Source organism: Equus quagga, chromosome 2 (genome assembly GCF_021613505.1).
Source record: "Equus quagga isolate Etosha38 chromosome 2, UCLA_HA_Equagga_1.0, whole genome shotgun sequence".
In the NCBI taxonomy this organism is placed as follows: domain Eukaryota; kingdom Metazoa; phylum Chordata; class Mammalia; order Perissodactyla; family Equidae; genus Equus; species Equus quagga.
The window spans coordinates 117,222,231-117,246,153 of NC_060268.1; the positions used below are offsets into that span (position 1 = coordinate 117,222,231).

At 38.1% G+C, this 23,923-nt stretch overlaps 1 protein-coding gene across 2 annotated transcripts in view; it reads right to left on the reverse strand.

Annotated features, from left to right (window-relative positions):
* Nucleotides 1–23,923, reverse strand: part of NUP133 (nucleoporin 133) — a 50,929-nt gene that overhangs the window by 11,979 nt on the left and 15,027 nt on the right. For both annotated transcript variants that reach the window (XM_046653599.1, XM_046653598.1), the window contains exons 10-21: nucleotides 23,429–23,576; nucleotides 22,310–22,467; nucleotides 20,799–20,890; nucleotides 16,289–16,452; nucleotides 15,271–15,365; nucleotides 11,807–12,031; nucleotides 8,018–8,140; nucleotides 7,312–7,411; nucleotides 6,476–6,727; nucleotides 5,692–5,825; nucleotides 3,507–3,665; nucleotides 2,746–2,881 (exon numbers count right to left, since the gene is read on the reverse strand). In XM_046653599.1, the coding sequence (XP_046509555.1) occupies nucleotides 2,746–2,881; nucleotides 3,507–3,665; nucleotides 5,692–5,825; nucleotides 6,476–6,727; nucleotides 7,312–7,411; nucleotides 8,018–8,140; nucleotides 11,807–12,031; nucleotides 15,271–15,365; nucleotides 16,289–16,452; nucleotides 20,799–20,890; nucleotides 22,310–22,467; nucleotides 23,429–23,576 (1,786 nt within the window). The remainder of the gene's footprint in view (nucleotides 1–2,745; nucleotides 2,882–3,506; nucleotides 3,666–5,691; nucleotides 5,826–6,475; nucleotides 6,728–7,311; nucleotides 7,412–8,017; nucleotides 8,141–11,806; nucleotides 12,032–15,270; nucleotides 15,366–16,288; nucleotides 16,453–20,798; nucleotides 20,891–22,309; nucleotides 22,468–23,428; nucleotides 23,577–23,923) is intronic.

Genomic DNA, 23,923 nt, shown 5'->3' on the forward strand with positions numbered 1-23,923 from the left:
AAATGATGACCAGAGTTCCAATGATAATTGGGTTGAAAAACAAGAAATAATAAAGCCCTGCACTAAAATATTTTGATTAACATGATCTATCTTTGGTGGCCAGGCTAAAACATGGCTCCCCCTTTCAGACTGTCAGCCAGCCTTGCAGAATATATACACTCCTCTCTAGAAGGATAAGCACTACTAGTGCTTAAAAATAAAAGGTTGAAGGAAGATTCTCCCAAACAGTGAAAAATAAATTTAATAAGAAAAGTTAAATGCTAATCTTATGATTTATTGAACACTTAATATGTGTAAGACATTTTTTTCAAGGAACACACAGAGCCTCTGATCCTTACAACTATCCACTTTATAGCTGAGGAAACAGGCTCAGGAGGTTCACTCAGCTGCCCGAATCTCAAAGCTGGTGAGGTGGAGAAAATATCGGAAACCAAAGCTGTCCATTTCTATCCAGATTCTACTGCACCCACTCCTCAGAGGAGAAAAATGACAGCAGTATATTTTGATTCCAGACCTCAGAGGTTGGACTCTGTAGCTCAGCCTTGCAACCAAATACCCATATTTGCATATACTTCACCTCAACCACATAGTTGAGATTTTCCCCGATTTTTATTTTGAAAAATTCCAAACCTATAGAAAATTTTAAAGAATACAATGGGCACTGTATACCTAAAGCCAGCTGCTGCTAACATTTTGCCAACTTTGCTTCATCTGTCTATCTATCTACCTGCCTCCCTCTCTAAAGCATATGAAAGTTCCAGACATCATGACATTTCACTTCTAAATACTTCAGTATGTATCTCCTAAGAACAAAGACATTCAACCACAATAACATTATCAGGCCTAAAGAAGTTAACATCAATATAGTAATATCGTCTAATATTAAGTATGTTCAAATTTCCCCAGTTGTCCCCCAAAATTTTGTCATTGTTTTGGTTACTTGGGGGATGAGTGAGAAGCCAATCAAGAATCTCACACTGCATTTGGTTGTCAGGGCTTTTAGGCTCCTTTAATCTAAAACAGCCTGCTGTCTTTTTTTTTTCTCCATGTGGCTGAATTTTGAAGTCTGGGGCAACTGTATTGTAAAATGCCCTCAAGCAGAATATATCTAATTGTTCCCTTGCGATTAGATTTAGGTTGAACACTTTTGGCAAGAATGCAACACAGGTGGTATTATAATATTGACATAACATCACACCAGGAAGTACGTAGTGTGAGTTTGCCTCACTGCTGGTGATGGTATCTGCTAGATTTGTGTAATGATACTCTGATAACATGAGAATATCCTCTTCCCTTAATCCCTAAACTCAATGGTTTTAGCATCCTTCGATGACTAATTATTCACCCTGGTTGCAAAACAGTGATTTCCCAAGTCAATCATTCTTTCTACATTTATTACTGGCATTCTTTTTTTGTAAAGAAGCATTTCACTGACCCCTCCCCTTTTGGGTATCACTGTGGATTTACACAGTGATACAAAAAAAGATTTTTCTTTTTTAAACTGTAAAATAAAATCCTTTACCATCATTCTTTTTGGTGTTCAAATTAACCCCAAACTTGGCCAGTGGAAGCTATTGTGTTGTTTGACATCTCTACATTAACCATGCTTTCCGGCCCAATAAGACTTGCCAAGATCATTTCTTCAATCATCGACTTTGTTTCCTTTTACTGAGAAATGGTAGTTAGAAACCAAAATATGGGACTAGGAATACCCATGCTATTAGGGTGTCATTGCTTTTAGGCCTTTTCAGTGGACAGAGCTAAGAAATAAATTTTTTAAACAATCATGATTCCATCTGATATCTCCAATTCAAATGCAGTAATACAGGGTTCTTCCTCATCTTCCTTCTGTATATCTCCTTTCTCCTTGATTCTCAAAAATAAGAATATATTCAGGGGCTGGCCCAGTGGTGCAGTGGTTAAGTTCCTGTGCTCCACTTTGGCAGCCCGGGGTTCACAGGTTTGGGTCCCGGGCACAGACCTACGCACTGCTTATCAAGCCATGCTGTGGTAGGCATCCCACATATAAAATAGAGGAAGATGGGCATAGATGTTAGCTCAGGGCCAATCTTCCTCAAAATAGAACAAACAAACAAATAACAATACAATCATTTTCTCAGTCTACAAATATACATAAAACAGTTTCACACTTATGACACCAAACAGTTTTGAATTCTGAAACCAACAGCTTCAGAATTACCACTACCTACAACTAACTCACTGAGTAAAGGTCAAGATTTCTTTGCAGTTCTTCTTCTTAGAATATGAGTCACTAAGGGTGTAATCTGAGTACTCTGTTAAAATCATTTGAATTTATTCTTTAGGAATTCTTATTTAAAATATAAATTACTTTTCTCTATAAAGAGAATCCCAACTATATGACAGAGTAATTGTCTAAGGATACTGAATAGGAAGCATTCCTCTTAAAGGAGAGATGGGTCCTGTTTCTAATGGTTCCCCTTAAATGAAAATAGGGATGCAATATAAGAGTTCATTGATAGCATGACTCATTTGTTGTCTTCTTGTTCAAATTCTTTTTTTTGGTGAGGACAACTGTCCCTGAGCTAACACCTGTGCCAATCTTCCGCTATTTTGTATGTGGGATGCTGCCACAGCACGGCTTGATGAGTGGTGTGTAGGTCTGCACCGGGGATCCAAACCTGTAAAACCTGGGCTGCTGAAGCAGAGCATGTGAACTTAACCACTATGCCACTGGGCTAGCCCCCTTCAAATTCTTTTCTTTACCTTCAATTTTTTCTTGCAGTATATCCTCTGAAAAGTCTGAAGCTAATGCAGCCAGTTTACTCAACCCAAGAAGGGTTTTTTTCTTTGCAAAGTAACGAGTTTCCACATTTGCCAAACCCAGAAGTGTTGCATGAGCCTACAATAAATAAAATATGAAAACTGATAAGATCCTGGGTACTAATTCAAAGTGAAATAAAGATTAAGTGCTACCCCAACTTGTTTTTCCCCCTAAGCTATATCAACGAAAGATCAAGTCAATATTAGCAAACCTAAAAACTGATCAGTACCCTACATTGAGAATAATTACACAATAAAATATCAACCATGCACACTAATTATTGGGAAAAGAAACATGAATAAAACATTTGCTCTATAACAATTTTATAGTCACTTCAACATCCTGTCAAAGACAAACTTTAAAGTACTGTTTTTACTCATAATTTGAACATCTTTTAATAAGAAAACACTTATTACAAAAAAAGGCTAATAACTGTTATTTACACATTAATAAAATTTTTGTGATTTTGCTGTAATAGTAGGCAAACCACAATGGGCTACATGTTTTTATTGAGATATTCTAAGTAACAGCAATACCATCATAAATCAAAAAGAATACTTTATTCATATTACATGAGAGAATAAGAGATACACATTTAAAATAATCTATTAAGTAATATTTTAATTGCTAAAAACGAAACTAATTAAAACTAACTAAATAAAAAATTGCCTAAATCTGCTCCATATAACTGAATCCTTCTTACCTTTTCTAATTCTTGGCTGTTAATTTCATGTAGCCAGCTGAGATGTTCATGAGCTTGCAAAAAATTCGCCAACTGTCCGTGCTGAGAAATGGGCTGAGATAATAATTTGCCTCGCTTTCCTTTCTCCAGATACCAACGGAAGAGAAAGTCTGAAAAATTCTACAAATAACCAAGCCAAGAATCCAATAATATTTAGTAACACAATTTTTAAAAATACATTTCTGATAATAAAATACTAAATTTCTTCCAGAGTCCTTAAACTCCAGAATAGAACTCTTGTTTTAAACTTTAATTTCCTATATTGTAGGTTCCTTAAAAATCACTTAATTCCATCACCTGATGTGACAAATAAGGACATTCAGAGAGGGGATCTTGCCCAAGATTGTGCAGAATCTAGACATGTGTTGTCCAATATGGTAGCCACTGCCCACATATAGCTGTGAAAACTTAATGAAAATTTAAAAGTTCAGTTCCTCAGTCACACTAGCCACACTTCAAGCGCTTGATGGCCATATGTGGCTACAGACTCCCATTTTGGACAGCACATATGAGCAAAATCTCCATTATCAAAGAAAGTTCTATTGGACAATGCTGAGACTCTATCATTCCAGAATGAAAGATTCTCAGGGGTAGAATTCTGTGCCAGATGGCCATGTAGGCTGGCATGATAAATCAAAACCTAGAGAGGCCCCAAACACCTAGCCAGTTTTCCCTATGAGATGTTTGCTGAATGGTGCGGTGCGATAAGAGGCTAGGCTGGAAAGTTTGAAGACTAAAATGTCCTGCAGTCTCACAATACTCAAGAGATATTACCACTAAAGAGAGAATTCTTCAATGAAGACATCAGTCCCACAAAACTTCTGAAACCAGAAATGAAATGAGTGTAATAAACCATCTTTATGGTTCTTTCATATACAATGTGCAAAATACAGCAAAAAAAAAATTACAAGACATAAGAAACAGAAAAATATGAAAAAGCAGGCAACAGAAGAAGACCTAACAATGATCAGATTTTGGAGTTAGCACAAAAGGACTTCAAAATACCTATAAACATATTAAAGAAAACAAAAGAAACAATGTAAAAATGGATGGAAAATGTCAACGGAGAGCTACAATCCATAAAAAGAATAAAAATCATGACAGGGACAAAAGTATTTATTTTAGCACTATTACAAAATTCTAGATCAGCCATGTCCAACAATCGGGACTGATCAAATAAGTTACATCCAGTCCATGAAATACCACAACACCTTAATAATGTTGTGGAATAGTTAATGATATGGACAAATATGTGTGATGTAGTAAGTGAAATAAGCAGTTGACAAAACATGTTTGTCTATAACAGTATAGAGTAAAAAGACTAAAAAATATAAACCAAACGTTAAAAAGGTTTCTCTCTGGGTGGTGGAATTATGAGTGATTTTTTATCTTCTTTTTTTGTTTATAGGGGTTTTCTGAATTTTATACAATGTCACTTTTAAAGTAAGAAAAAAACCAGTTTTTACATAAAGATCAACTGACTGAACAAACTGGCTATGAGGAGCCACTTAAATTCATCGAGACAGTGCCATAACAGGAACTTTCTTAAAAAATTGGAAGCATGATGTCAAACAAGGAAAACAAAAATCTTAGAAATCTAAGCTCTCTAAAAGTGGCATCCTATGCTCCCAAGATCTTCTATTCAAATTTTTAAAACTCTACCAATATTCATATACCTCAGTACTTTTAATTATAACTGAAAATATAAGAATAGAAATATAAAGACCAGCCCTGGTGGCCTAGTGGATAAGTCTGGCATGCTCTGCTTCAGCAGCCCAGGTTTGGATTCCGGGTGCAGACATATACCACTCATCCGTCAGTAGCCATGCTGTGGCAGCAGCCCACAAAAAAAGAAAAAAAAAGAGGAAGACTGGCAATGGATGTTAGCTGAGGGCTAATCTTCCTCAGCAAAAAGAAAAAAAGAATAGAAATAAAAGTTTTAACGTATTTCTCAAAGGTCATAGAATCTTTCGGTAACATTTATATATAAAGAATAGTCTTCCAATTTACAAAGAAATATAAGGTACAAATTAGCATCTAAGCAAACTACAAAAAGATCGTATCATCTTCCAAAAACCCCAAGCAAGATTTGAAATAGCAAAGCCTTACTACAGGATCTATTGCCTATGTCCCCAGGATCCATTACCTGATCAGCAAATTGGGTCATGTAACGCTGGAGTCTGGTTTGGTTGTCAGTCTGCTCACACATTTGTACTAAGATATCAAAGTCACAGTATTTTTCTGCTAACGAAGCAGCCCACAGGTACTGGCCCAATGTGACTGTGGAAATGAGAACAGATTGGAAAAAAATCCTGTTATTGAAAACTTAACATGTAATAAAAAATATTACTTGAAATCTTACTTTATTCATATTGTATATTAAAAATAATTAATAGAATGGAAACCTTTCCAGTTACTGGCTGTTAGTTTCATAATCCACATAAACTCATTAAAGATGCAAATTCAGTCCCTTGCTTCATCACTGCCTACTAAGATGCTATTCCATTCCTTCATGTTCTGGCAAAATAAGCTCCTTCTCCTAACCCTACCAGTGAAAACAACGTGTCCTTTGCTGGACAGCCACACTGTTCTCTCTGTACCTCTAAGAGCCCTCATCATGCTCTGCTCTGCAGTCCAATTATTCATGCAAAGGTCTGGGGTGATAAGCTCTTTGAGGGCGGTCTCCACAAGTTGTTAATTTATTCATTTTTAAATTATCTTCAGCATTGTCTATATTTGTCCCTGGTAAGTAACAAAAACAAAGTTGAATAAATGAACACAGAAAGCTGTATATATTTGCTTTGCTTTCAGTTCTTGGCTACTGTTGGATTAACAATATTACACTGAATACGCTGCATTAACAATTTGACTCTTTCATCAGTTCTGCAAATTCAAAGACCCATAGCCCTCACTAAATATCATGCACTTACGAAGCGGAGATAAGAGATCTGATCTTTTCTGTAGGTATTCCATTTCCAGGTTGTTATATCTTTCTTGATCACTAGATTTGTCCAGAGACTTAAGCTGAGAAACATAACCATCCAGGAAGCAATCAATCAGTGCTACCAGCTGCTCTGTCAGAGTGCTCCGGAGCTTGCTATCTGCCTGAGGATAAACCATTTTCAGGACAATCCCATGCTGGCGTGCTATTGCTGTTCGGATGCCAGCAGGACCACTTGTTGCTGTGAAATTACACGAAATAACATGGTAAGTAAGGGTTCTATAGCGGCTAGGGGAAAGACCAATTGCCAAAAAATTGTATCACTTCACTGCTGCTGGAAAGATAAATCAAACTGGGGTTCAGTTGATACCTCTTCTCTGTCCTGCTCAAACCCCATATTGTCTATGGAGACATCCCCCAGCAAAGCCAGGCAAACATGACCCTTTTTTCTTCTAAATTCTTTTAATGCTACTCTACTTACTTTCTTATATTAAATCAACATAAACTATAGTCAATACCTCCAGGGCCAGGACCTGCTTCTATGAATAACTACATCTACTAAAACCTAGTAGGTGCATAAGTACTGGTTAAATAAATAAATTATAGAGAGATCTATAAATTATTCCCAGGGAATAAAGTGATATTCATAAGAACTGCTCCTTTTGGAGAAGGCACTTACGTTATTTTTCCTTTCACTCACATACCTGCACTAGGGGAATAATAATAGTACATTTGGAAGCTTCCAAAAATGATGAATCACTAGAAAAATATTTTGAATAACTGCTAATGAATCAGTATATTTGGGTTCAGTGCTTGCAATCTCACCTGTCCATGGAATATACTCAGGTTCTTTTTCTAGTGGTTCTTCTCTTCTATACAAGGAGTTTCTGTTTAGTCGATAATGAGTAGCAGCTTGCAGCATGTCCTGGAAGAAATGAAATGTGTATCACATGCAGAAAGTGATGCATCCCAGTATTTCTAAAGATAATTTGAAATCTCAAAGTCTATTAATACGAAAAAATACTCAGCACGGGTCTGTAGGATTACTTTTTGGTTCTTTTTGCATTTGCAATTTGTTGTACTCCATAATTTAACTTCAATTTTGGAAAATCATAGTAACCAAAGTAGGAAAACCATTACTAAGACTCCTACTACGTCAAATTAAATGGGACATTTTCATCAATAATAAGTAGTGAGCTTCTGAGTAATTAAAACATAGACTTATTTAGATAGCTACACTAACACTAATACATTTGTAATGATATAAATATATCCTTCTCCAAACAAAAGGTTTATTCTCCCAAATAGAACTCTCAGGACTACAGAGACTTTTAACACGTACAACATCAACATTCAGAATGTTTGTTAACTGATTGATGAAATGACTGCTATTTCTCTAACTTTTTGGAATTAACAAATGGCTAAACCCTTATAAATTATTAGTGATACAGAGCAAGAATATGGAAACCACTTTCTCTTCTATCCACACTCTGGGCTTTGACTTGCTGAAACCTTCACCATACTTTTGTACCTTGAGAATATTGTTCACATTGATCACCACCTCAGCCCAGTCAACTGACTCCAATGATGCATCCTTTAAGACTTGCTCCTCATGCTCCAGCAAACATTCACAGATGGTATCCACCTGGGACACCTGACGGAGTACATATGTGTAAGAAAAATTATGGTGATGGGTAAGATACAACTACCTAGAATCTACTCAGTGGGCTTTTCTCAGTCATACTTTCAGCTTTTAGTCAGAAGAAAACAGCTAATGGTGAAAATAAATTTAAAAACCAAAAAAAGTTAAAATCTCCTAACTTTTAAAAGTTAGAGTGCCCAAATAACCAAGTCTTATAAGTAAGAAAATCCTGGATTGTTATCAGGTAGATTTTTATTTAAGTATCAAGTAATTGAAATATTTGTTTATTATAGTTATTAGTGCTCAATGTGACCTTTAAATAGTACTAGGTTACAAATGACATCACATTACCATGTAAGACCCCAAACTAATGAATTAAACTAATGAACTAATAGATTAAAATAAAGACCCAAACTAACTAACTTGCTAATCTCTCTCTTTGAGGAATTCCTCTTCTTTAGACACAAGAGAAATGTTTATAGAATAGCAGTAGCTATATAAAAAATAACTGTCACTTCTAACTGTTCTTTCCTATTTTTTTTGTCACTAACACATAAAGGTAATGGTGACAAAATATTCTTAAGCATTGAAACACTTGTTTCCAGTTTCAGCCCATGGTTAAGCTTTTCCCCTTTTATTTATTAAGTGGATATTTACTTAGCATTTAAAGTTTGCATAGCATTGGACACTCAGAAATAAGAAGAAACAGAAATCAGATTAGCTGCCCTCAAGGAGCTTACAAACTAGTTAAAGGAATAAGACATATACACATGCAAAACGTGGCCCAAACAAAACCATCCTGTATTCCTTTTGTATTTCTGATGTTAGTCAAAGGCAGCCTAACTGCCCTAGCAAGAAACCTTTGGCACATTTAGTTTGTAAGACTAAATGTAAGAATTTTTTATACTGTTAACATGAAAAAGATAAAACAAATATGACATAAAAGGCAGAAATTAATATAAAAGCAAATAAAATGCTAAAACACTCACTAAACACCCTTATCATGAGTTACAAATTCAGGGGTTTTAAGTATTGCTTATATGCTGTACCAACATAGTCTTCTCCTTAAGCAAGTGAGTCTGCTTTGCAGAGCCCTAGCAGGTGCTGGGCTACTGCCCAGACTGGAAACAAGGCAGAGAGTGCACCCTCAAGCAGGTTCTGTATTATTTTATTTTGAGGAAGATTAGCCCTGAGCTAACATCTGCTGCCAATCCTCCTCTTTTTGCTGAGGAAGACTGGCCCTGAGCCAACATCCACGACCATCTTCCTCTACTTTATATTTGGGACACCTGCCACAGCATGGCTTGCCAAGCGGTGCCATGTCTGCACTTGGGACCCGAACCGGCGAACCCTGGGCCACCAAAGGGTAACGTGTGCACTTAATGGCTGCACCACCGGGCCGGCTCCATGGTTCTGTATTATTTTACTTTCTGTCAGGACTGCCAGATCACATCTCCCTATATAGCCTACCAATCAGAGACTGATTTGCATTAACCAGCTCTTCTCTTAAAATGCTAATACCTGTTGGTAATGCAATTTGCCACTCCACGCGGATGGACAGGTAAAGAGAAAGAAAGATTATTCGTGTATATATTTTTATTATATTCACGCATTTCTTCTTTCCAGCTCTTTTTATTATGATTATGCCATGTGGGAGGACCTTTAGAGCTACACCCAAAGGAAGCTTAAGACCAGTAAAAGTCATAAGAAATTAAGACAAATAGTGATTAAACACTCTTTAAATATTACCCCTTTTCATATGAAGCATTCTTTTGAGGAACCAATCACATTTTTAGTTTTGTTCTATCATACTCTTAAGAGACTATTCACAAATTATGTATCCAACTAGTAATTTCCAGACTCTTCTATTTTTTTTCAGTTAATTGAAAAACGTACATACACTGAATTAAATAGTATGCTTTGCACTTTGATCCAAATGCAGAAACAGGAACCAGACTCTTGCTCAATTCTCTCAAAATGATTTGTCATTAGTAATTAAAAAAAAAAAAAAAAAAATCTGGGGCCGGCCCGGTGGCGCAGCGGTTAAGTTTGCACGTTCCGCTTCTCGGCAGCCCGGGGTTCGCTGGTTCGGATCCCGGGTGTGGACATGGCACTGCTTGGCAGCCATGCTGTGGTAGGTGTCCCATGTATAAATTAGAGGAAGATGGGCACGGATGTTAGCTCAGAGCCAGGCTTCCTCAGCAAAAAGAGGAGGACTGGCAGTAGTTAGCTGAGGGCTAATCTTCCTCCAAAAAAAACAAAACAAAACAAAACAAAACAAAAAATCTTTGTTTTGCCATAAAGACAAAAAGGACACAAAAACTACAACAGTTTGGTTAAATCATAAAATTTAAGGTGAATTATTTTTCTTTCATTCAGATTGCAGGCATATTTCCTAGATTAAAACAAAATAAAACAAAAAAATGCTTTGCCTTAGTCCCTAGAAGAAAAAGCCAATTATATAAAATCAAGGCATTCTTCTAACTGAATAAATTTCTGGAATCAACAGAAAACCTGAAAGTAGTTCAGTGTCTTAAATTATTTTTAGGTTATAATACATCAAATATTAAGAAAAAAAGAGATTTCTAGGCATAGCCTGTTAGATGCTAGATTGTAGCTAGAGTGTAGGAGGAAGGAAATAAAATTAGAGGCACTAAATAGTTAAAAGTTCCCCAAATGCAAAAAACAATTCCAAATTTCACAGAGCTTGGGGAAGAGCTAGCACTGTTTCTAAAATTAGATAATGCCACAAAGCGAGAAGGGACAGTCCTAGTTAAGGACTATAAACGCCAGAAGCAACCTACTAGCATGCTTGAAATTGTGCACTTCAGACTGGCTCAGAACCAGGATCCGTAGTCTCAGTTAAGACAATCAGCCTGAATCTTAGTGTCAACATCTTTAAAGGAAGAGAGTGAAGTCTCCTCTGCCACTTCAAAAGACTGTGAGGCATTACACAAGTACAAGAGCTGGTTAGCATCTTAATCTTTTCTCCCTCCAAAGTTTATAGCAGGTTTTTCTTTTCCTCTGAAAACAAATCTGATTTTAAAAGTGAGGTGTATAGCAGGATCCCAGCAGGTAGCTGAGGAGAGTTCAGTGAAGGGACTGTTCACAAAATTGTGGGCAGGACTCAGGGGACCAACAAGGGATGGTGCAGCATCCAGGGCTAGTGACAGGGGGAGTCACCCTGCAGGCCTGAAGAGGCACTGGGAGGGAACAGTCACCGGCAATGTGGAGAGAGCAGCCAGATAGGAGCCACGTTCTCTGACAGAGGACACAGCAAACTGCAATAGAAGAAGGCAAGGAAGGAAGCCAGGGGAATAACCCCTCCATCCTCTGACCTGATGCCTAACCTTCAACAAACCAAACAGGAAGCCAGAGGGCAAGGGAGCTCACTGATGATGATGCCTTCCTGGGGCAGAGTCAAGAGTGGATTTGAAGAGACAAAAGGAAAACACCCAGCACGCAACAGGGAGAACTTCCTAGTCAATTTTGCAAGCTTTAATTTATAGGAAAAGCAAGAAACGTGATACTCTGGATAATTTACCCCAAAAATATCAAGTCCAATTTAAAATTTCAACAAGATCCTTTGTCCTCAATCTTTTCCCTGCTTGGGACATGATCAGTAAATGGCACAGCTCTAAGAAGCCACATTAAGGGAAGAAAGAACACTCATCTTACCTCTCTAAAAAAGACATCTGCGGGGGTCAGGTTGGATGGAATTTCACAGTCCCTCTTATTTAAAGCAATCAATATTGCTGTGTTCACCAGCTCAGAAAGCCGGGAGTGGTGGTTCTTGAGAACAATAGCAGCTGACAACTTTTCAGCATGCTCGCAGAGCAACAGTCGAGTTGCCATCGGCATCCCTCTTACTGGAAAAGTGCCCAGACGTCCAAATAAACCAACCTTGTGAAAAGACAATACACATTCTTAGAAAGCATTTACAGTAACATACAAAAGAATAAGCAGTCATATTTTCACCAGAAGCACATGGGTACAGAGCCACTTGCCCTAGCTCTCCCGGAGAAAAGTACCTATAGCTGTCTCTCCTTTTGGCTGTTTCTCACACACACAACTCAACCAGGGCCATTAACACCTGTAAGAAAGTATCAATGTCCCTGTTCTAAGATTTCAATCACTCCAGAGGTTCTGTCCAGTACTGTCGTCTCTACCTACCTTATTCCTCAAATTATTGTTTATGGTTATCAAAATGGTAAAACTGCCCTTTTCTACATCAATGAACTCCCCTAGATTCCAGACCTTTGGGAACTAGAAACTGAGCAGTCCCCACTTCAACAACTGATTTCTAGAACCCTAAAGCCACGGGGAGGGCGAGAGAGTCTCTAATCCTTTGCATCATCTATCTTAGTGTTCATAATCCAAATCCCCAGAGAATTCCCACTGGCATGAATAGTAAATGTGCACAGTTAGAAAATTTAATAGCACAGAGAGGTAAAAGTTCCTAGTCCCCAGCCCACTCGTCTCCCTACAGTAAGTTTCCTTCATATCTTTATATGCTTTTATGGTATTTATACTAGGAGATATCTTTTTTAAAACACAAAAGGAGTCATACTATATATATTATTCTGTACCTTGTTTTGATAGCATCTTATTTTTTCACAACACATTTAGATATTCATTATTTTTAATGATCGTGGAAGATTTCACTGAATCAATCTGTCTTAATTTATTCAATCTGTTCACCTGGTTATTTTAAAGTAAGTGTTACATAGTCTTCCCTGATTTGAATTCACCTCCCAGTTCCCTCACAAATACTGCAAGTGCAATTTTTACGTGAGGGCCTCCCCACTGCCTGCTTTTATTTGCCTCGGTGTTGCAGCACTGCCAGTGGGGCAATAACTACATATTAACATTACTCTAACAATAATAAAGAAGATAATAATAAAGAGGATCACATTAACTCTTTGCTTCTGCTTTTCCATACTACGTGTGAGGACACAGGCTTCCCTTAACACCAGAAAACTAAAGGCAAAGACACTGTCCTGAGGCACTGATGCTACTTCCCACCGCCTTGGAATGAAGCCATGGCCTTGCTGGTGCTAAGTTTGGCTTGAGGAGGAGATGAGCCTTACATTCAGAATTATTTCCTTAAATACAAGTATCTAGTTATACATTTTTCCCTGATTATTAATGTAAATTCTTCAGTGAAATAAGCTCTAAAAATTGAAGGAAATATAAAGGCATAGCCAGAATGGAATTTTTAGATCTAGCTAGACATTACCTTGCAATGGACACTGCTACCAACAGCTATGTGACTCCATTAGCGTCTGTGAAGCCCAGGGAGGCTCTGCCAAGAGACGCTGTAACTGCTCATGTTCTATGGCTCTCCCACCTCCAAATATTAATGCGTCCTCAGTGTGGCATTTTAGGGTCAGACACTCCTCCCATCCCAGTATGCACACCATTCTGCAATGTGACTTTGCCACTCCTCCCATCAAGTGGCAGAATGAATTTCTCATCTGGACTGGGCTTGTGACTTGCTCTGACCAATGTCACTTTGGTGGAAGCAACATTATGTGACATCTTAATGAGGTGAGACCTTAAGAAGTCTACAGCTTCTAAGTTCATCCCCCTGGAGTACTGCCCTGAGACCACAGGAAGCCAGTCCAGCCTAAAGGAAGAGGAGAGACTAAGTACAGGAGAACCAAGAGGCCCCAGCTGACAGCCAGCACCAACTGCCAGTCCGGCAAGAGAAACTTGGGGACCTTCCAACTCAGCCCACCCTAAATGTAGTGCAAAGAGCAGTCCCAGGTGAAACCAGCAGAAGAACTGCTCAGCTAACCCACAGAATTGTTTTAATGCACCACATTCTGGGGTGGTTTTTTACCGTATTAATAGTTAACTGATAAATCTGACTCATTAAACAACTAAATCAGGAGAAAATGCTATGTTTTTCCCCCATTAATCTACAGCCTACCTAGAGCACTAATAAAAAGGGACTTGATGAATGATTGAAGTTCTCTTGCCAAGACAACAGGAGTAGACAGGAGCTAAACTATGCATTAAAATTGAAGCAGAATGTAGAAGTAGAAGCAATCAAGGTGTCTCTGGAGAGGCCAGCCCCGTGGCCAAGTGGTTAAAGCTCCGGTGCTCTGCTTCAGGGCGCAGGTTCACAGGTTCCGATCCTGGATGCAGACCTACTCCACTGCATGCTGGAGAGGCAACCCATATACAAAGGAGAGGAAGACTGGCACATTTCTTTGCTTGGTGCAAATCTTTTTCACACACACAAAAAAGGCATTTCTGTAATCATGTAGAAACGCACTGTCCGGTAAGGTAGCCACTATCCACCAAAGTGGTGGTTTAAATTTAAGTTAATTAAAAGTAAATAAAAAAAAAATTATTTCCTCATCTGCGCCAGCCACATTTCCAGTGCTCAGCGGCCACATGTGACTAGCGACTACTGTACTGGACAACACAGACGTAGAACATTCTTATCACCAGAGAAAGTTCTATTACGCAGCATTGACTAGAATCTCTTTAATTTGAAGGCATTACTGATTGTAGAAAAAATAAGCACAAACAGGATTAAATTAATTCATTTGGGTATATAATGTGCTTGGGAGCAAACTGATCGACAAGGCAAGAATGGGTGATTGTGGGTAACGATTCTGTCTAGCAGCAAAAACATTTTCTAATTTTAGGCTCTATATAAATGGGGATACCTCTTTAAAAAAAGAATACTTTAAATGAGGATTTGATTCTAATGGCACATCAAAATTAAAAATCTACACATAAAAATCTGTCATCATCTCTAATAATATAAAATTAACTCATGAAAAAGTTTTACACAAAAAGCACAGGAAATCTGAATGAAAAAGAGGGTATCACAGCATGTTACAAGAGAAGATGAAAGAGCATTTCTGCTGAAATACACTATTTTTTTCTTTTAATCTTATTTCCAATGCAGCTTTTATACTTGGAGTAACAGGGCTCCACACAGCCCTAGAATCATTTACTTTCAAGTCAGTGCAGAAAATGGAAATCACTAGTCATGGCCCACCTAATGCCACACCTCAGAATAAGAGAGAAAGGCTCTCCCAGTGCCCTGAAGGGAGCTGACAAAAGGCACAGCAAAGCCAGGTGCCCTGGCCAACCCTGCTCACTGCAGCTGGGATGCTTACTTGGTGGATAAAGTCCATGAGGAAAGAATGGGCTTTCATCTTGTCTTCTAGCTGATGAAGAATAATCAGTGATGTATTGCTAAACCCAGGTGCTTCTGTTGAAACACAATAACAAAACTTAAACATACAACGTACTGGCTTTACAATAATTACTGTTTTTAAAATAAAAAGTTAAGAAAATTCTATACAAAAGGAAAGTACCAACCTTTCAATGCAATTATTTATAACAGTACCCAAGAGTTTAAAAACTTCAGAGGGAAATTTTGGGGGTTTGATACAATTCATACTGTGTTTATTCAAAACACAAAATATGTCATTATTAGTTTAATCATTTATATGATTCTAAGCTTGACAGCTCAAAAGAAACAATCAAAGAAAGAAGGTAAGCACTGATGTTTTCTTCCCTACATCTCTAATGAGATTAGCAAACTTGCTAAGAAGAAAATGAGGGAGAGAAATGGATGTTTGAGACAGTTTCATAGAGTACTTGGGAACCCCCAGAGTGCCCCTAAGGCTGTGTTGGAAGTGTAAGGAGGACAGTCACCAGGGCAGGCAGGAAAGCATCAGGCAGAAAGACAACACCCCCACTTCTACATGCTCAGATTTGCTCACTGTCACTCTCAGGGAAATGTATAATTTCTATTAGCCAAATACAGTGATTATGCCAAAATTATTTAATGTGGGGGCTAATAAGTACCAAATGCCTACCTATGCCACCAATTTCCTTTTAGAAATAAATGTTGATAAAGCTAAGTAGGGTTAGTTAATCTGCTTCAGACAGAACAAGTAGGATCCAGGAGCATCCAGTGTTCCCTCAGTTTCTATTCTATTATGTAGATCTGTTCTGAGCCCTTTTCAAAATCTACTGTAAGGAAAGTTACCACCTTTTAAAAAATATTGAATTAATATTAAATTGTTCCAGAAACTAAAAAATACGCTGCAAGAGACACTTTAATAAAAGAACCAGAATGTTCTCAACACAGATCACTCCATAATATTAAAATTAGAATGCTCTCACCCTCGGGGACAGACTCAGCCCATCGTGGATCAGAGGCTGGGTAGTCATCCACCAGGTCCACACTGATTTGGGTGACAGCCCTGTCCAGTTCATGATCGGAATCCAAGTCAGAGGGAGAGGAAAACAGCTCATCAACCACCATCTGAGCATGACCTACATCTTTTCTGAAATAAAATTAGAAAACAAAAATATTAAAGGAGGCAAAACATTTTCAAAACTCACCATGTAAAAGTTAATTGTGACATTAAAGTCCTACATTTTAGCCAAAAGTTAACTGCTTTTAATAATATTTATTTAAAAGAGAGACAGCTATCATGCATTCATTAATTCAACAAATACATGTTGAACACATAATAAATATGCTAGGCACCGGAGAAAGAATGACAAACAAGACATTAAAAAGCAGTCCGAGACTTCTCAAAGTATACAGTGTCATGAGGAGTCAGACACTTAAACAAGCAGTTACACATACTATGACAGGGAAAGAACAGAGGGCTACAGAGCACACAGAGGGAAGCCAAAACCATCCAAAGGGCAGGGAAAACTTCCTGGAGAAAGAGGTAGCTAAGTGCAGGCCTGCTGGCTAAGGAAGAGGTGCAGTGAGGCTGGGGTGAATATGGGGAGGGGCAAACAGTAGTATAGAGAGCACAAGCTACTCCTGTAAGTTCTCAGGAGAGATCTGAAGCCAGGGGGGAGGATGAGATCTCCCAGGGAGAGGAGCGAGAAGAAAGCTTCCAGGGCAGATCTCTTAGAAACACCACCAGTTAAAGGACAGAGTACAAAAACCATGTTATGGAGCCTAAACTTAATCCTAGCGACAGTGGAAAGGCACTAAGAAGGACGTGTCATAATCTGTTCTATTTTTCCAAAAGATCATTCTAACCACAATACTGAGATGGGGTATCAGACGGGATGGAGATAAGTCCAATCAGGAAGTTATCGCAAAAATCCAGGCAAGAGAATGTGGTGGTCTCCACTAGCAGTAGCTGCAGTGGAGAAAGGAGACAAGCAGACAGGTTTGAGAAAGAAAGGTATATGAGGTAAGTTTTGGCAATTGGTTGGATCTGATGTATAAGGACAATTCCCACGTTTTTGCTCTGAACAACTGAACGGATTACCAGGACTTGTAACGGGGGATAGAAAGGAAAGCATCAGCTTTGGCAAAGACAAGTACAGTTTTGGATATGTTGCAACAGAGGTGCCTGTGGAATACACATCTGCTTTTGAACATTCCCCATTTGTATATAATGGCCCAGAGCATGGTAGATCTGTATTTCTTCAGTAAATGAAGCTAAAGAAGGAAAAAAGATCACATAGGGAGGAGAGAGAGAAAAATATGGCAGACAATAGCAAATGTAGACATCTCTTCAGGTAATTCAGCTGTAAACAGGAACAAACAAAAGGTGTGGCACCTCAAAGATGGACAGTCAAAGATAGGTCTTTTTTAAAAATGGCAAATTAAAAATGATTAACACCTGATGAGAAGGAGCCAGCACAAGAAAGGTCAAAGATACATGAGAGGAAGAACTGAAAGAGCAAAGTCTCAAGGGAAGCAGGAAACAGTGGCATTCAAAACAAAGACAAAAAGATTAGTCTTAGGAAGAACCCTTCTGTCTACTTTACAGGGAGGGAAAGAGGGAAAGTAGCTGGGTGCAGGTAAGTCTGTAGCTGTAAGTATAGAGAGTTGTTATCCGATGGCTTCTATTATCTCTGTGAAATAGGAGTCTGAGTCATCTGCTAACTGCAGGAGAGGAGGTAGAGAAATGAGAAAGTGGAGATTAGAAAAGGGTTGAAACGGTCTCTTGGTGGAACAGGAGATAGAGCTGACTTAAGAAACAGAAAAACCGCCCAAAAGTGTTAAAGGCCGGGTTGAAGCTGGAAACCTAGCTACAAGTTATGGGAATTCAAAGTTGACTATGGCAAGATCAATCAATAATTAACCATTTTAATCAAGAGAATAAGTTTCTCAAAACTCTCATGAACCAAAAATTTTATATTTATATTGAGTTAGGTAAAATGAAAATCAAAATGATACAGAAATTAATTTCAAAGAAACCATGCTATAAAAATAGTATTACCTTAGCAAAAAGCTAAATAACACTTTAGGGTGCTATCTACCAATTTTCACTGCTCAGGTAGCATTTGGCAACGTCTGAAGATAATTCTGGTTGTCACAAGTTGAGGGGAAGGGTGCTACTGGCATCAAGTGGGAAGAAGCCAGAGATGCTGCTTAAACACTCTGCAATATCCTTTACAGCCCAACAACAAAAAATTACCTGGCCTCAAATGTCAATAGAGATGAGGCTGAGCAATCCTGCTTTAAAGGTACCACAATTCCATTTGTGAAGAGTCTAATTCTTTAAGACAATTGGCTGACACCAGCCTAGAAATGACTACTTAACCTCAGAGTACTTCAACCATGCTAAACAGGATAAGTCAAAGGCAGGCTGTGCTAGAGGCCCAATGACTCTGCTCCTAAGGTTACTATACTCTCAGGACTTAAGGTCAGGGATCCCTTTTCATGCTTAGCAATCTTCCCCTGTAAAACATTTAGAAATGACTATCCTGGGTTGAACAGTGTCCGCCACAAAATCCATGTCCACCCAGAACCTCAGAATGTGACCTTGGAAATAAGGTTTCTGCAGATATGACCAGTCATGATGAGGTTATACTGGATTACGGTGGGCCCTAAATCCAACGACTGGTATCATTATTAGAAGGACATGTGAAGAAAGACACAGGAAAGAAGGCCATCTGACACTGGAGACAACTGGAGTGATGCATCCACAAGCTAAGGAATGCCAATGATTGCCAGCTACACCAGAAGCTAGGAGAGAGGCAAGCACAGATTCTTCCCTAGAGCCTACTGCTGACACCTTGATTTTGAACTTCTGGCCTCCAGCACTGTGACACAATAAATTTCCATTGTTTTAAGCCAACCAATTTGTGGTAATTTGTTATAGTAGCCACATGAAACTAATACAATAACCAGAGTGACTTGCACCATTATTATTTAATTGTGAGATGCCACAAATGTGACAGAATTGTTAATTAAAGGATAAACCTGTGCAAGACAAAATCATAGTATTTTAATCCAAATCTTGGCAGTTAAGACTGAACACCACGCAACAGAACAAGATTAAAAGAATACTATTTAAAAACGGAACCAAAAAACTTGTCCAATGGTGCCCTCTTCTGGACAAGAAACTAAGCTCAGTAGATCACTAAGGCGGCACAGAATTTTAAAACTGTAAAGCACTGTAGAGTCTAACTAACTGTTAACTCTTCAGTGAGAGTGAGCCACTACGCATCAGATACCACTAGGGGTGGGATTACAGGATCATGAGCTGAGAACTGGGGGAGGCAGTAAACCCTGAATACTTCCTCAAAACAAAGATCTGCTAGAGAAACTAATAATCCTTCATACAGTCCAACTGCCACCCCACTGAACGCTTCACAAAGAAGAAACAGAACTCCAGAAATGTTAAGCAATCTGTCCAAAGACTCACACAGTTAACTAGGGGCAGAGCAAGGGCTGGATCCCAATTTCCCTGAGTGTTATTCAAATATGAACTTACTATACCTTTTAAGGAAGCCACCAGAATATCTGATACGCAGAATACATGTCTAGGACAAACTGAAATGACTGAATTCACCTTAAAACCAGAAGTATCAGGTCAGCAAGTCTGACAGACTTGAGTATAATTATTTCCTTCCCTTTAGCACACTCCCTGTGAGCACCCTCCCACTAGGGGCTCACCCCTGTCACTCTGGCTAATGGGATATTAGCAAATGTGACCCAAGTAGAGACTAGCAAATGTGACCCAAGTAGAGACTCGAAGAGCACTCGTCACCAAGGCTTTCTCTCCTGCCTCTTCTGGAATCCCGAGCTATGTCAACAAGGCCAGGGTAGCCTGCTAGATGAGGAGAGGCCACGTGAAATACATAGAGTTGACCAGCCAGAGCCCCTAAAATGTGAGCAAGTCTAGCCAGGACAGCTGGTAGCTGACCAATGAGTGAGCTCAGACCAGACCAGTAAAATGGCCACCTGGGCCCAGCCCCAAACAGCCAGATAGCAGAATCATGAGCTGTAGTAAATATGTCACCAGTTCTGTGGTGATTTTGTACACAGCAAAACCCAAGTGACAGGCCAAGACTAATTCCTTTATAACACCAATAAAACTTTGCATGCAACTTATTTCCCTTAACATTTTACGTAAAAGATGCTTGCAAGCTGTGTTCATGATCATCATTTTTAAAGGTACATAGCTTTTCATTACATGGAGAGGGTATGTTACATCATGGTTTTTTCCTAGCCTAGCTGGAACTCTCCTATGACTACCAAGTTCAGAGTAACAATTTGTTAAAGTGCTAAAGCTCAGAAAAACAGTTTCTCCTTGATGGCATCATTTCTCCAACTTTCTCCCACCAGTCAACAAATAAGTAGCATATGTCAGTAAAATGCGTGCTCAGACATAAAATAAGCCATAATTTTAAAAACCTGTTATACCTGCAGTATTTCAGAAAAGCAGCTTTTAGCAATCTGGTTTTATCTTCCTGGGCTATGGTTTCATTCTTTGTAGAGGTCTCAAAAACCATACTCTGTAAAATAAGAAACTATAATTTAGGAGTGAAGGTATCAAAATATTCTTAATTATTGGACTAAAAACTGGACCTGCCTAGGACAAATAACAACACAGACACACAACTGTTTACCACCTTCTATACCAATGGTCTATGCACTTAAGATAATTACTGAAATAAGACAAATGTACCAATGACCACCCAAAGTCCTATAGAAAAGTACAGAAAATTCAGAGATTCTAGTGTGAACAAAATTATTTGGGATTTCATGATAACCAACACAATCTTTTTATAGGTTTGCTCTTATACAACCCATCACAAGCATAATGGTTGATTTCAAGGTTAAACAAGGATGTAGAAAGATTGAAAAGAAATGGAATACTGTAAGATAGCTTCAGAACACATAGCAGTATTACAAAAACCACAAGATAACAAAAGAGGTAAAAAAAATTGTTACTTTCTGTTGAAATTGTACCAAATCATTTTAATTTTAAATTACAGAAAGTCTACATATTTCATACACTATTCAAATGGAAATTACCCCAAACAGTATTAATTATTTTTAGTCTCCTGTAAAAAAAGATTTTTATCAAAAATCTTATGGATCAGGGTGTATTTTGGGTATTAAGATGACAGGAAAAAAATTGACGGTTTTTACCACTCTCCCTCTCAAAAATCACCCCAGAGTAACAAGAAGAAAAAGAAACAAAACCACCCAAACATCTGTGATTCCAACTACAACACATGAAGATGGAAACCAGAGGTAGGAATGGGAACTGGCGGAGCAGAGAGGAGACGAGGCAAACCCGTGTGTGGTGCAGGGACAAGTCCGGAGAGGATCTGAGGGCAATGGAAAGGAAACTTTCAAAATGACAGTAGGTGTAGAGTTTTTAGAGATTTGACTATGAGGAAAAGTATACTGAAAGGTATTTACAGAGCTGCTGGAGGGTGCTGGAAGATTAAGTCAGATATTAAAGAAAAGTAAGCAAATATAAAATTAGCCTGTTACTTCAAGAATCACATGCAGTTGTATAATAAAGGAAATGTAATCAGTACACTACTTGACTCAGTCAACCATAAACAATATTCACCTTGCCATTACAATGGAAAAAAATTTCACTGGGATGAGAAAGGCAGAGAATGGAATATAAGTTACCTCAAATCCTCATCTTCTATAATAGGAAATCAATAGATGTCCAAAATGGGTAAATTAGGAGACAGAAATATATGCATATTACTTAGAAATATGGAGAAAAATACCAAAAGAAACAGCTAAAAGACTTAAAAGTCATTGCTTCTGGGAAAGAGAACAAAGGGGATGAGGGAGATAAAGGAACTAATGTTTTCATCACAACTTTTTTAAAACTGCCTGATTTTTTTAAACATTTGTGGGAAATATACTGATAAGAAATTAAAAATCTTACGGAACCACGTTACCTCATTGCTTGGTCCAGCAACTGAAGATGCTAGGGAATCTTCAAGGTCTTCTGCTAACAGAGACACATTTTCCCTTGAAGTAATAGACACCAATCCACTGTTTCTAGAAAAAAGGATAGGAATACCACCACAGGAACCAGCTCCCAAAATACTATCTCCTAAAAGAAAGAAAAATACACAATCAAATATACATAAGAAAAAAATGCTTCCTAAAACTACCACCCTAAGCAGAAAATCATCTTGATACACAAAGAATGTTTTTTTCCTTTACAATATTACTCCTACTTTGAACTTAGCTTTTTAATCCCAGATCAAATGTCAAGAATCTGTTGCTATTTGAAGTAGCAGGCTCTGTGCCCTTCAGCTTTAGGACAATAAAAACTAGCCTTGCAAGAGAACAATGAGTATGGTAAGCCAAAAAACTTATTCATTCTGCAAAACTCAGAATAACAGCTTTTTCAATCTGATGAAGTCCTCTTGCCCAATTCTGTCTTAACTTATTGAGTGAGCCATTGAGGAAAAAGAAAAAAGTCTAAGCTTGCTCAGCGCCTTAATAACATCCTACCCGCACACAGTCAAGGTTCTTGTGCTGGGACTAGAAAAATTTAGATTCCATCCCACTGCCTCACCTAGATTTTGCCTCTGCCCAATTCCTTGAGATAAACATCCTGACTAGACTATCTGCTTGGCTTTTTTTCACTCCTGGCTGGCTCCCTCGGCCATCCGCCCCTACCCCAGTGCCCTTGCATGAGTCTAGCACCTGGGATTCTTCTTATCCAGTGGTCTGGACAAACTTATTTAAAGAACATCAAGTCAGAATAAGTCACTCTTACTAAGTAGGAATAAGCAATTATTTCTCTTAGTGTCAGTTCTTTCCTTCTTGGCCTCTTCTGGGAAAAACATTACTATTTTTGGCCCATAAATGTGACACTCTGGGAGTTCTACTACCCTCTTGGTTTTTCAGCAAGGTTGTAATTTCAGCTACTACAAGTGTGGCACTGAATGTCTCCGTAACACTTGGAGGTATCATTTATGAAGCAACATTTATGGAAAGAGAACAAAAACTACTAAGAATGACTAAGGAGTTCATAATCACGCTTTCTAAAGCTGCTATTGTACCTTGTATATTAAAGACAATTTTCTCCCGAGGAAGAGAAAACTTCCCAGTTCCCGTGGAGCACACATAGACAGCACTTTCAGTATATAGGTAGGCAGTCTGGTTTGAAAAGTTTGGGACCATCAACCGACACATAATCAAGTCTTCAGACTGAAAATTAAATTTAAGATTACAGTTAAGGACAAGTGAAACAAAAATACTTGTATTATTTTATAATTCACATTTTTGTAAAATACTATCTCATAAAACTCATAAAATGATAATTCACTGGTTGTCTTTGTGAAAACCTAAACACTACCCATGAGATGATTTATAAAATACAACAGAATAAGTTTATAAGGAGCAATTAGAGAAATCCTTTGTTGAACTGCACATAATTAGCAAATTTTGAAAACATTTCAATGGTGATAAGAGTTTAACTAGAAGCCTACAACAAACATGGGAAAGAAAATAAAAGGATTAGCTAATTATATTATTTATTTTAAAATTAGCAAAAA